This window comes from Vanellus vanellus (assembly GCF_965231255.1).
Source record: "Vanellus vanellus genome assembly, chromosome: 5".
NCBI classification, from domain to species: Eukaryota; Metazoa; Chordata; class Aves; order Charadriiformes; family Charadriidae; genus Vanellus; species Vanellus vanellus.
The window spans coordinates 23,173,191-23,187,845 of record NC_138910.1 but is presented as its reverse complement, the minus strand read 5'-3'; the positions used below and the strand labels follow the sequence as shown (position 1 = coordinate 23,187,845).

The window sequence follows — 14,655 nt, the reverse complement described above, 5'->3', positions numbered from 1 at the left end:
GCTGAAACAGCCTGTTTTAAATAAACACCGAAGAATATACATATAAAACAATAGCGTTCTATTTGTAATTGCATGTATTCACAAGAAAACCAGTTGGAGGAGAGACTCTTAACAAATCAGAAACCACAACATACTATGCAGGCAGTGTCCTTCCTAACAGCTGAAATAGTAAATGTTTACAACAGACTATCCAACAACAAGCCGCAGGGCATGAATTACTTGATGAAATTAGGCTATGAATCTGAACATCTGAACAAAGAATGCATCTGCAAAATCAAATTCTATCTGTACACAACTTACGAAAAGGAACAGAAAGACAAAATCAATGAGAAACATGTAGTTGTATCTAAATTATGTGATAACCGAATACCAAAGGAAAGAGAGGAGGGAAATTGCACAAAGATGATTTAGTTTTAAGGCTGATTCTCTACTGTCTTATGTAGTGCATAAAAACTTTTATAATATCTTACCACTTTCTCAAATATATTAAAATGTCATAAGGTAGTGGGGAACAGATCCCATTTTGCTATGTTATGGCTGCTAATTGCATACGCTTCAATTTTTAGATCTACTGCCAGAGTTAAAAGACTACTTATCAGTACATATTTGGTACGGTCTTGGACACAAACAGCTCTCTGCTTTTTAGACACAGGTGATGGAACAAAAGTAACACTACTCCCAGCCACTCATTATTCAGTTCAACACTGGCACAAATCTAAATGTGATATTCAAACCCTAGGATGATGCATTTTACTTTTACCAGTTCATATACCTGTTGGAGATGAATTAGTAATGAATAACTCCTATACATCTTTAGAAGGGCAGAGTCCCTGCCCCAGCGTGTTTTGGCACTGTTGCAAACCATGAGACACTGTGACAGTAACAACATTAAAATATCTTGTCCTCACAGCACAAAACTCTTTCCCCATAGAATTAATACACGCTTTACCAGCTTACACAAACAAATGCCAGGACATTCACCCATAACTAGGGGTGTACCCCAGGGGTCAATACCGAGTCCAGTACTGTTGAACGGGACATTCAACATCTTCACTAATGATCTGGATGACGTAGCAGAGTGCACCCTCAGCAAGTCTGCTCATGTTCCAAGCTGGGAGGAGCAGCTGATATAGCAGAGGGTTGTGCTGCCATCCAGAGGGAAGGAACCTTAACAGGCTGGAGAAATGGGCCATTGGGAACCTCATCAAGTTAAGCAAAGGGAAGTGCAAAGTCCTGCATCAGTATATGCTGGGGGCTGACCAGCTGGAAAGCAGCTTTGCACAAAAGGACCTGGGGGTCCTGGTGGACACCAAGTTAAACATGAGCCAGCAATGTGCCCTTGCAGTAAAGGCGGCTACTGGTATCCTGGGGCTGCATTAGGAGAGGTGTTGCCAGCAAGCTAAGGAAGGTGATCCTTCACCTCTGCTCAGCACTGGTGAGGCCACACCTGGAGTACTGTGTCCAGTTCTGGGTGGGATAAATACCAGAGAGACATAAAGCTACTGGAGAAGGATCACTAAGATCAATTAAGGGACTGGAGTACCTCTCAGATGAGAAAAGGCTGTGACAAGGTGGGACTGTTTAGTACAGAGAACAGAAAGCTCAGAACGGATATTATCAATATATATAAATATATGAAGGGAGAGTGGAAAGAAGACTGAGCCAGGCTCTTTTCAGTGGTGCCCAGTGACAGGGGAAGAGGTGATGGGCACACACTGAAACTCAGGAGGTTTTGTCTGAACATCAGGAAACACTTTTTCACTGTGAGGGTGACGGAGCACTGGCACAGGTTGCCCAGAGAGGTTGTGGAGTCTCCATCCTTGAAGGTACTCAAAAGCTCTGTGGACATGGTCCTGGGCAGCCTGGTACAGGTGACCTAGGTTGAGCAGGAAGGTTGGACAAGATGACCTCCAGAGGTCCCTTCCAACCTCAGCCATTCTGTGATTCTGTGGAAGAAGATATAGCCAAGTACACACACTTACTGACATTTTCAAAAAGACATCAGTGGTTCACTTTCTGTGAAATCAGTGATCCTGGACTCTTTGGAAAAATCAAACACAGAAAGGAGATTAAAAGAATTTCAACAAAAGTGAAACACAGAAGTGCTTCTCAGAAATTCCACTAGCTACCTCACAACATATTTAGGGACCTAAATAATTTTGAAAATCTGGTCATATTTGACTTGTTCAAGATTATATGACGAGTCTGTAACCTGCTGAAGAACTAGTAGTGGTCTTCCCAATCCTCAGTCACATCTCTGTATTCTTTTCCATCTACAAATAGACTCTATCCTTGAATTGCTTTGCTATTCATATACCAACCAAGGAGGATCCTAATGACCTTGTATTATATGCTCATAAGATACTTCCACAGTACTCTTAGATGTAATGGTTCATCTTACATTTTCAGTATTTGGGATTTTCTATAAAAAGACAATCACAAAATAATGAAAGTCCAGTGTATCGGACAATAAAATAACATGTAGAAGTCAAATTATTCCTCCGAAAAGTATACACAGCTTTTATGGATATCATGATGCCCTACCTATAACCAGAGGCAGAATCTGGTCTTTGGAGGTAGTTTAGTCACATTGATGTGACTGCACTTCACATTCCTATTAAGAAATAAATACTGTGCTCCGAAACTTCTATAGCTGCTGTCAAATTATTCATCATAAGACTACATTAAGCATGTTCTTTTAATTACTTTAAACACTTAATTTTAAATGTAATTGTATTAATTCTTTTGGCTTCTGTTTCACAAAAGCAATCAAATCTAAGCTTTATTGTCCTGCAACACATACTTGTATTTCTTTACTGTTCCAAGCAACAGCAGTAAAAGCGTAAGCTACCTGATATATCAGTATCATGTCAGTACCAATGCAGATGGCAAAATTACAAAAAAGTCGGTAAAGCCAGCTGCAATATGAAAGGCTATGTTAGAAAATGTTAATATTTAAATGTTGCCTCCAAAAAATATTGTCCCCACAATGGTTCTTTCTTGTTCAGATGGATGAAACTACCTGTAGTACACCAGATGCTTCATACTGGATACAACAAAGCAAAGTGAAGTCACAAATATTTTGGCTCCTCTACTGTGGAGGAATTCCTGAGGGAGAGAGGTCATGATTTGGTTCCAATGAGCAACCCAGGATTTTAGCCAGGCGGAGAGGCCTACACGTGCTGTCCTTGAAGTGTATTCTGAACAACGTGGGAACAAACTTGGTCTGGGAGCGAAACTGCAGAAGGGAAAACAATCAGCGTGTGCTATGTCCATGGGCATAGCACACGGCTGATCAGGTTGGGGGGTGTTACATGTAAGCAAGAGGGTTAAACCAATCACCATGTTGTTTATGTGTGCTATTTCTGGAATCACATATATATTCACCATATTGTTTGTGTGTGCTATTTTTGTAAGCCTTTATATACTCTGCTACTAGCAAGCTTATATATGCTCTGCTAAAACACCTAATAAACAAGAACGACCATACTCACATTGAGGCTACGTCGTTACTCCGGGACACAACCCCACTCTGACACTCTACCTCATATGACTGGCCCACAGTCACACTATATATTGAAGTGTAACAGGTCTATTTTTCTCTCTTGACATGATCATACTTTAAAAACGACAACTGTGTACTCTTACAGAACTTCTTCAAAGATCATTAGCAACGTTAAAGATGAAGTATATGATACATTTCATTAAAGATACACTGTCCCACACCATATCCTGGTCTCTAAATTGGAGAGACATGGATGTGACAGATGGACCACTTGGTGTATAAGGAACTGGAGGGATGGTTGCGCTCAAAGAGTTGTGGTCAACAGCTTGATGTCCAAGTGGAGACCAGTTACGAGTGGTGTTTTTCAGGGGTTGGGGCAATCCCAAGCACAAATACAGGCTCAGCGGGGAATGGATCAAGAGCACCCCTGGGGAGAAGGACCCGGGGGTGCTGATTGACGAGAAGCTCAATATGAGCCGGCAAGGCGTGATCGCAGCCCAGAAAGCCAACCTTATCCTGGGCTGCATCAGAAGTGTGGCCAGCAGGTCAAGGGAGGTGATTCTGCCCCTCTACTCTGCTGTGGTGAGACCCCACTTGGAGTATTGCATCCAGCTCTGGAGCCCCCAACACAGGAAAGACACGGACCTGTTGGAGTGGGTCTAGAGGAGGGCCACAAAGATGATCAGAGGGTTGGAGGACCCCTCCTATGAGGATAAGCTGGGAGAGTTGGAGTTGTTCAGCCCGGAGAAGAGAAGGTTCTGAGGAAACCTTATAGTGGCCTTCCAGTACCCAAAGGGTACAGGAAAGATGGGGAGGGACTTTTTACAAGGGCATGTAGAGATAGGACAAGGGGGAATGGCTTTAAACTGGAAGAGGGTAGATTTAGATTAGATATTAGAAAGAAATTTTTCACTGAGGGTGGTAAGGCACTGGAACAGGTTGCCCAGAGAAACTGTGGAAGCTCCATCCCTGGAGGTGTTCAAGGCCATGTTGGATGGGGCTTTGAGCAACCTGGTCTAGTGGGAGGTGTCCTTCCCCATGGCAGGGGGTTGGAACTAGATGATCTTCAAGGTCCCTTTCAACCTAAACCTTTCTATGATTCTATGTTTGCACAGAAAGTACAAAGATTATTATATTGCCTACCTGCAAACTACCAGGAAGCTGAAATTGTGATGGGGTAGGAGGCTGAGACACTGGGTTTGACTCTGCTAGAGAGCCAGGTCAAGTCCTGAAGCAGTCAAGCATCACTAAACTCAAACTAATAAGCACTCCCAAGAGCTTTAGGTCTCAACACAGTACGACATAGGTGAAGAACTACACCATTCAATCAGTACTCACAAGCTCAACTCCATTCCACTCCTGGCTATTTAACACGAATTAATGAGGCATAGTAATTTTTATTGAAATTTCATTTAATTCTAGGTTTTCATGGGTTAAAAAATTAAATAAACATTTCTTATCACCAATCAGTTTTAAAAACAGTGCCTTATACTGCTTTCAGAAGAGCAATATGTGACTGATACAGGCACAAGAGGAGAATTTGGTTCAGTTTCTGTTAGTGTCAGCTGCCATTGTAACCTAGAAATTGCTCTTGATTTACCACCTCCCTGTAAATGGGAATGTAGAGACAGATCCTGAACGACACGATCTTTGCAACATGATCTGAAATCCTCACTTAACATGGGTATATACACTCACCCTTTCCAGACTACAACAGACAATCTTTATCTCCCACTTTGCCACACTACTTTTCACAGCCCTCACCTTTCTTTCCAAAATTTCAAATCACTACTACCTTAAGAGATAGTACTGATATGATGTAACATTTCTCCCAAGATAACATGGTTTGAAGAATTTATGGACCTATTTTACTTTAAAAAGCTTAGGTGTAATGGTATTTAAGAATTTTTTACTTTGTAATCTTTTGCCAAAACAGACACACCTAAGTAGTGGCAGCAGATGGAAGAGGTTGAAAGTATCAACTCCCAAATTACCAACTTTGCTAGGCCACCTTCCCTTCATAATTTAGACCCTTCTGTTGGAGATTTGAAAATATATTCTAGACAGATGACATGTTAACAGAATCATTTCATGGTTCAGTGTCTTCGCAGTATGATTTATCTCTATCTCTAGGCACTGGAGGTCCCTTTTCAGGAGATTTATGAGTTAGATCCAGGAATTCATTTTCATGAAGAAGAATGTGTGCATCATTGCAAAACAGAACATTAACATTTGATCTAAGATAACGCTTCCTTCTTATTAGCAGTTTTAAGAATGTCATATGCATGTGGTATCACAACTGTTTCCAAGACGCTGCACATTCATATAATAAAACGTTCATGAATGAAAGAGGTTTTTAAAATTTGCAGTAGTGCACGAACATGTATCACTGCACATTCATACAATACAATGGTCATGAATGAAAGTGGTTTTCAAAATTTGCATTAGTTCATGAACTTATATACCCTTCTCTTCCAAATTTTCATAATACATACAGAAATAAGGTCCAGGAGACTAGTGTCTGTCTAATGAAACATCTAATTTAAAATTTAACTGGCATTTTCTGCTTCACTCTATTTTTGCTACAGACACTACATTTTCGGTAGGACAAGAAAAATGGTTAACCACTGGACGATGGGTCATCTGGCCCACAGCTCAGGCCATATTATCAAAAGTACAAAGTTAATAGTTACACACCTTTGAAAACACTGTGTGTTTTGAAGTGCTCAACATACAGTGTCTCCTGCTGTGAAACACTGGTCAGGTTTTCAGGGGAGTGCAGTACACTGGGATCACCTATTTTTCATGCCCAACATGAGACACTCAGTGAATTCTGAAGGTTCACCTGCCCTCTGCTATTTTGTTGAGATAAATTCAATCTCTAATCACATTTTATCTTGCTCAATCAATGAAAGGAAACCTTTTTACTGTCCTGTTCAGAGACTTCTGGTAGCTGCAAGACAGAACTCTAGATGCGTAAGTGTAAGAATGGAAGATAGGGACTAACACTTCTGTTTGCAGCCTTTCAACTAATGCTACTTATCTAACAGTAGCATTTATGGGTCTTTCACTAGAATCTTTGTAATAAAATCCTTACCCTAAACAAGATGGGGGAAGAGAACTGCTAATAAAGAAGGAGAAGTTGTGATCTTTATTTAGAAAGGCACAGCAAACAGACAAGACTGCTCACATTGAGGAGATGAAGGAGACAAAAAGAGAGACAGAGAGACATGATTGAGGCCTTGTTATCTACAGTGTCCTGTTAAGAACTATATTCAAACAAAACACTTTCAGCAGACAGGATCCTGATCAGAGACAAAGTATTTGAATTTTTTTCCAGCAATGCTGAAAGGACAGAGCTGTTAGAACTATAAAAGAAAAACAGTTACAAAAATACAGAGCTAGGAACCTCAGAGCACTAATAGAGAATGGAAAAATCAAACATCTGAGTGCCATCAGAATTTTCCATATTATGAACTCCTGCCTTATGGACCAGCCTCCCGTCTTATTTGACAGCTCACAGGGCTATCACTACAAGTTCTGTCATTTCTATATAAATACTAGACTACACAGAAAAGTATGACTGGGAAAATCCCAATTTCAACAGTTTTCCAATGAGATATATACCTAGGATGGGGTAGAGAGAATGTTTATGGCAACTGGAATGTTTTCTTGTGAATATGTTGTTTTCCATCAATGTCCTCCAAAGAGGAGAATGTAAAATACTTCAAATAGAAATGATGAAGACAGATGTGGATTTAAATGGGCATAAGGAGCCTCCTCTTCCAGCAATGCCATCTTTGGGGTCTCACACTGTATAGAAAGTATAGAGAAGCATAATTTCTTATCTACTGAAAGAACATTTAGGCTTTGTAACTAGTACCATCTGAATTTAATACCTTATTTGCTTCTTGTTTAGACAACACAAACAGTGTAGCATGTTTGGGTACTGTTAGCTTTTCCCATTTTCCTGCTTAAATTAGCACATGAAAACAGTAAAAGCCTAATTCTTGACTTGAGTTCTACACAAGACAACATCTCCAAAGATCTCAGCGGTATGTAACTGTTGTGACTTAGTACAAAACCATTCATTCAGTGGTTCATTCAAACCCTATAAAATGAAAGTAAAAACTCAGTGATTTCAATTATATTCACTTAAGCCTAAGGCCTAGCTCCACAGCTCACTACGTTGAAATTCAATGCCAAAGCCAATGGCACAATTACTGTCTGTCTCTAGAAAAAAAAAACAATGGCTAAACTGACATAGAAACTTAACTACTTTATTCCCTACTTGAGAATGGAAGAATTCTGTGGAATCACACACACAGATTTCTGTATCTAGCTTTGGCAATTTCGCCATTACTAACATTTTTAAGTACATTCATGACAACAGATTATTCAGTGCTTGATAAAAAAAACCTTGAAAACTACTGCAAAGTTTTCTGATAATGTAAAGAAATCATCAGCACAGGAAACAGACCAGCCTAGCACACAGAAGGCAGTATAAATAGAAAGATATGGATCAACTGTAGTCAAGAATGAAAGGGAACAAGGAAATAATTCCTGGTAACTCTCTGCCTGAGTAATGTCCAAGCGTCACTCGCTGTGAATAGCTATTTCACCTTTTCTTCTCCAAACTGAAGGCAAATCAGCCCAATCAATAAAAATTATCCTGGGACTACATATATAGAAATCAAATATATGCAGTAAATCAATAGCCCGTTCCATTTATTGCTCATTATTCACAGTAGCTTTTTACACTTCCAGATAAAATGGAGCTTGACTGTTGGGTACCACAGTCACACCATAAATGCAACACACTTTGGTGGTTTTTGGTAGTAGTAAACTTAGTACATTTAACAATAGCTGAAACCTGATTTGCCAGTTTCATGTCAAACCACAAGAAACTACAGCTGAAAGAAGAGCTGTTATCAACAAATTAAATTATGTATGTCTGTCAGAAATTAGAGTATAGGTATAAATGCAAGGCTGGAGTTATATAAGGTTATATTTCTTCCTGACCCAGGTCTTGAAACTACCTCCAGAATCCCAGAATTAGAAGCGTGTACCTTAGTATTCAGCTCCATTGTACTCCAATAGTAATGTGTTTTGAATAGCAAATTACAGTTGTGAGATAATTTCAGAAACTGCTAACCTCCTGCTAGTGGCCATTTTCCAGGTGAAAGCAAAACCTAGCTGGATGAGTTCTTTCTCACTATATCCCTCAGGAGCAGTAAGCTTCAGACTTCCCTTGAAAGCAGTGCTGTCATCATCTGTGAACTGAGGGCAGTCAGCTGAGTGAGCCTTTCCTCCACCTCACCAGATGTGCAGAATCACATCTTCATTTAAACAATGGGTGGAGCAGAGGCCACTGTAGGGAAAGCTCAGGCAAGCAGCCTCCTATAGAAAGCAGGAGGCAGGACATGCTAGTGATTACCACCCCTCTGCTGAGACAATATTTGAGCTGCATGAATACACTGCCTCTCATTCACTCTACCATAAACAAACTAAGCTGTTTGATTGCAGGTATCATCAGAGCAATTTTAAGACATGAAGATCCCTGCGTACTGCACAAATGTGTCTGGAGATGTGACAAGTGCTGGTCTCAGTTAAGAAACTTGTTGAGTCCAGAGTCTAACTGTAGTCTCACCGAGCCAAAAACTAGGTCTGAGAGCTTTGGCTCAAAAGCATGATGGATGCAGAGAAAGTCTTGGGCAAGAAACTGCAAAGCAATAATGAAAGAGAAAAGGAAAAAAAAAAAAAGAAACAGCAGGGTTCCTTTTCTTTGATTGGATCTTACAATGACATTAAGTCATATGGAGAGAGGAAATAGGGGTTGATTGTACCTTTTCTCTTCTCATAAGGCAACTAAGGGTTACCAAATAAAGCTAGCCAGCGACACACAAAAGGAGAGAGTTCTTCCAATAAAATATAGCTACTCTGTAGGCTTCCCTGCTACTAGGTGTTACAGCAGTTGAGAATTTGCATCGGATAAATTCACGGATGATACTCAAGGACACTAACTACCGAAAAATGACCAACTGGCTTAACATTTGCATTTATAATTTCAGACACAGATATTATCGTGAAAGCAGAAAGTGTAAAGATACCAGATCCCTGAACTCGGAGTATTTTGGATTGAACAGTCTCAGAAGGGGAACTGCAATGCTTCTGCGTGTTGCTGCTTGAGCACTCAACAACCAGTGCTTGGAAGAACTGTTTTCAACCTGAGAAAAGCCTCAATGCTGATGTTGAAAATGCTGTCAAAAATGTGTGAATTGCAGCACAGATACCAGGAACTGCACTAAGATTACCTGTAACCTGTCCAACTACTACAAGAGGGGAATGCACCTTTTGGTCATATTTGCTATCCCTCTGAAATGACTTCAAACAAGTACCAGGAGAGAAGCTCTATCTCCTATACCCCAGGCCCTTATGCCATCCAGCACTCATCATCATCTGCTTTAATATGAATGTATAATTACCAGCAGCAGGGTTATAGCTCATAAAATGCAAAGCAGAGGGACACATCTCAACTTAAAAATCGCTACCATTCTATTTAGTAAATGTACCCTGTATTTAATTCATCAGGCACATACCTTACCTTTGGTTTGTTAAGTCATACAGAGATGCAACAGCCAATAGGGTAAGGGATAAACTCCAAATAGAAATTTAGCTGCTGCTTTAGCAGGGGAGTTGGACTAGATGATCTCTAGAGGTCCCTTCCAACTCTGAAAATTCCGTGATTCCGTGAAATCCAAGCCTCTACATGCCCTAGTCTATGTATCTTCCCATTGCTTGCTGTTACTTTCGGTATGACTTCTGTCCTTTTAAACTGTTTTGCACATTGATAAAATTTATAGATATTGCTTTAGTAACCTGAAGCCTCCCTTGTTGCCTTACTTGCCAGGACCTGTTTTGCACTTGTGCAAAAGCAAGATGAACTGCTGCTTCAGTATGTATAATTTTGGAAAGAGTGGTGGCAGGTCATGTCTGAGCTGGGTAGGAGATAACTATATGACGCAGAAACCAGCACAACTGCATCTGCATATAAATAGGCTTAATCAGAAATGCAAATTGCAATCAGAAGACATTTTAAAAGCCTATGATAACTGTGCAGATAACAAAAGGTCAAACGCTTGTATTGTTGAAGGTTTTAAACTGTTATCAGTCAGTGGCGATGCCTTCTTTATGAGTAAAATGTGGAAAAGACAAGTATATGCCAGTCTGATCAAATGACGGACACTTTATATATTTCTTCTATTATTACAACTGTTCTGTTGTTAAACTCTGTTTTACACTGTCAATCTCAACTTGCTCAGGAATACTCAATGAAATGAAAACAAAATGGAACCAAAAATAGACAGCATGAAATAATACAGCCAATGGCTGTACAGAGGGAATTTCTACTCCTTTTTCATGTCCATATACAACAACCCAAATCTTCACATTTCAACATCCTTGGGTAAACAAAAAAAAAAAAATTACTACAGTTTGCTGAAACTGCCAGACTGATTCAGAGCATTGTCAAAATTGTGTGGTTTTCTTCCACAGTAAAACAAGGCCAAGACTCATGGGGATTAACATTTAAATATGCTATTCAACAGCTATAAATGGTGGCTTCTTCCTCTTTTGAAACAAATATTTTCATCAATAGTAGCTAAGAAAAGTACTTTTGAAGGGAGGTACCTTGATATTATATGATTTTATATACTAAGATAAGAATAAAACAAATGCGTAAGTCTTCATCATTTCAAGCCATTCTAAATATAAATTATTGTAGAAATCAGGCTGAAAAAAAAGTCTTTAACATTACAGCTTTTTAATATCTTCTCCTATGACAGATTCTTAGCATTTGAAGCACAAATGTTTACCAAATATTTCTTTCTCCTTTCACTAGATTGCCTTTGAACAAACTAGTGAGGGAAGAGAGCCATCTAGTGCCATACCTTGGAATTTTAAAAAGGGTTTTCACCGGATGCATGTCAAATAAAGGAGGGTCTCCATCCCCCAGTTCAATAGCTGTTATTCCCAAGGACCATACGTCACATCGAGCATCATATGAGTAGTCATACTGTTGTTCACAAGCAATGACCTATCAGAAAAAAGCAGAGAAAACAATGCTTTAACATAATGTACAATTCACACCATCTAGTGTGACAGGAACATACTTTTTGAGTTATGTCTAAAATCCTATGTCACATTCAAATCCATATCCTTGCCTGTATATCCCAGTTATTAAAAACCCCACAAAAATGTAACAGTAAATTAGAACTTCTCTTCGGTTTGTTTTCTTTAAAAACAATCTCCCTCTTTTTTAAAATACATTAAGCTCCATGGGATGCTTCAGATATCTATACAAAAAACATCACTCTACTAAATCCTGGTTTTGAAAGCACTTCTTTCAGAAACCTATTACAAGAGCAGAGAATCCTATTGATGTCAGTCTTGTTAACTTCTATGACTATTCATGAGGATAGACTGATTTGCACAGCTGTTCTTTAGATATTCTGATATCTAAGAATATTCTATCAGTCATTTCTGCCATTATTTTTGGTTTTAGTTTGCATCTACTAGATTTGAGTAGTTTAAAAAAATCTTAATTAACATACCATGTACCTTGTCTAAGAAAAACTGAAGTTAACAGGAATCTCTCCTTGGACATCAGAACTCTCTTGCATCGCAAACTTGATGCACACTTCAGCCAAGCCACTGTCTGCATTCTAATCATAAGCTAACTATTCATGTAAGCTGGAAACAATTCTCCATCTAAATGTGAGAATCAAACTAAAGCTAAAATTTAGCCCTTATCTATGCAAAGAGATGAGACAAAAATCACAGCTTCACTGTCTTTTATTCTGTCATCCTGTCTGAAGTTTGTCTTCCCAAATGTCATGAATTAGACCAACTACTTTGAAAATTTGTCAAATCCCTGCATATTGATAGCATTGGCTTTCGCGATTTTTCTTGTACTTTTAAGTATTCTTACTAATTTGTACTTAAGATAAACAGAATTTCTGACAGCACGTCCTACGGTGGCTGTATCTTTTTGCTAGAAGAGTTTGTTTGTTTTTTTTTTTACTGCTGGTGACAGCTGGTGACAGCCAGCATGGCTTCACCAAGGGCACGTCATGCCTGACAAATTTGGTGGCCACCTACAAAGGGGTTACAGTGGCAGTGGACAAGGGAAGACAAACTGATGTCGTCTACTTGGACTTGTGCAAAGTGTTTGACACTGTCCCACACGATATCCTGGTCTCTAAATTGAAGAGACATGGATTCAACAAATGGACCACTTGGTGGATAAAGAACTGGCTGGACGGTCGCACTCAAAGAGTTGCGGTCAACGGCTCGATGTCCACGTGGAGACCAGTGATGAGTGGTGTTCCTCAGGGGTCGGTACTGGGACCTGTACTGTTCAACATCTTTGTCGGCGACATGGACAGTGGGGTCGAGTGCACCCTCAGCAAGTTTGCCAATGATGCCAAGCTCTTTGGCGAGGTAGACAGGCTGGAGGGGAGGGATGCCATCCAGAGGGACCTGGACGGGCTGGAGAGGTGGGCCCAAGCCAACCTCACGCAGTTCAACAAGGCCAAGTGCAAGGTCCTACATCTGGGCCAGGACAATCCCAAGCACAAATACAGGCTCAGCGGAGAATGGCTGGCAAGCAGCTCTGAGGAGAAGGACCTGGGTGTGCTGATTGACGAGAAGCTCAACATGAGCCAGAAATGTGTGAACGCAGCCCAGAAGGCCAACCGTATCCTGGGCTGCATCAAAAGAAGTGTGGCCAGCAGGTCAAAGGAGGTGATTCTGCCCCTCTACTCCACTCTCGTGAGGCCCCACCTGGAGTACTGCATCCAGCTCTGGAGTCCCCAACATAAGAAGGACATGGACCTGCTGGAGCGTGTCCAGAGGAGAGCCACGAGGATGACCTGAGGGCTAGAGCACATCTCCTATGAGGAGAGGCTGAAAGAGTTGGGGCTGTTCAGCCTGGAGAACAGAAGGCTCCAGGGAGATCTTATTGTGGCCTTCCAGTACCTAAAGGGGGTCTACAGGAGAGCTGCAGAAGGACTTTTTACAAGGGCATGTAGCGATAGGACGAGGGGGAATGGCTTCAAACTAGAGGAGTGCAGGTTCAGATTAAACATTAGGAAGAAGTTTTTCACTTTGAGGGTGGTAAGGCACTGGAACAGTTTGCCCGGAGAGGTTGTTGAGGCCCCATCCCTGGAGGTGTTCAAGGCCAGGCTGGACGTGGCCTTGGGCAACCTGGTCTAGTGAGGTGTCCCTGCCTATGGCAGGGGGGTTGGAACTCGATGATCTTCAAGGTCCTTTCCAACCTAAACCATTCTATGATTCTGCATTATTTCTGAGTTCTTGTGTAAGCGCTTCAATTTGGGACAATGCTTTGCAGAGATGCTAACATGCAAGTCAACACCCCAGATAGCTGCTGGCAGAGAGCCACTCACCGCCTGCTGTAAGAAGACTCTTCCTGGAGAAGCTGCTTATTCCAGCCTAACCTCTTGGTTACTTTCTCCATAAGCTGCACCTAACAGATGTATTCTTTACCTGTATCTGGTTGAGATTCTGTCCAACAGGCCCATGGGACCTGTCCATCTCTTACTCTGGGACTCACGACCCCATCATACAGCGCTCATCATTTCTTTTATCAGAAATCAGGGGTGTTGAACATACAAGTTAAAATAATACTAAAATGTCTTTTGTTTTTTTCAGCAGTAAATTTGGACATAATTCCTTTTTTATATACCAATAGTTCAGTTCTTTCCTAGAGCAAATCAATCAGAATAATTAAGACCTTTCCTGAATTTTCTATCAGTATTTTGACAAGTCTTGAGATCTTTCTCTTCCTCCTCAATTTTTCCAGTTTATTATGCCAAAGAAATTTCTTTTCATATTCCACTGACAGTAGTATTTTCGCTTTATTGCTGTACTGTCAAAGAATCTTCTGATACAGCATTAGACCAGTGTTTCTCAACTATTGTCTGAGCAACAGTGGTGATCTGCAAGACATGATAAAGCAGTCAGCAAAATGTCTGAAAGCCATCTGAGAAAAACATACATACACATTCCCCCACACATCAAGGATCAAATAAACAAAATGGGGAAAAAAAATGAAAGTAAGCACTGTAAAA

General features: G+C 40.5%; 1 protein-coding gene across 1 annotated transcript in view; it reads right to left on the bottom strand.

Moving 5' to 3' along the window:
- The window catches only part of MYO3B (myosin IIIB), a gene marked incomplete at both ends in the record, with an annotated part of 214,491 nt that overhangs the window by 151,558 nt on the left and 48,278 nt on the right, over positions 1-14,655 (bottom strand). The window contains one exon of the mRNA XM_082483458.1: positions 11,455-11,600. Within this exon, the coding sequence (XP_082339584.1) occupies positions 11,455-11,600 (146 nt within the window). The remainder of the gene's footprint in view (positions 1-11,454; positions 11,601-14,655) is intronic.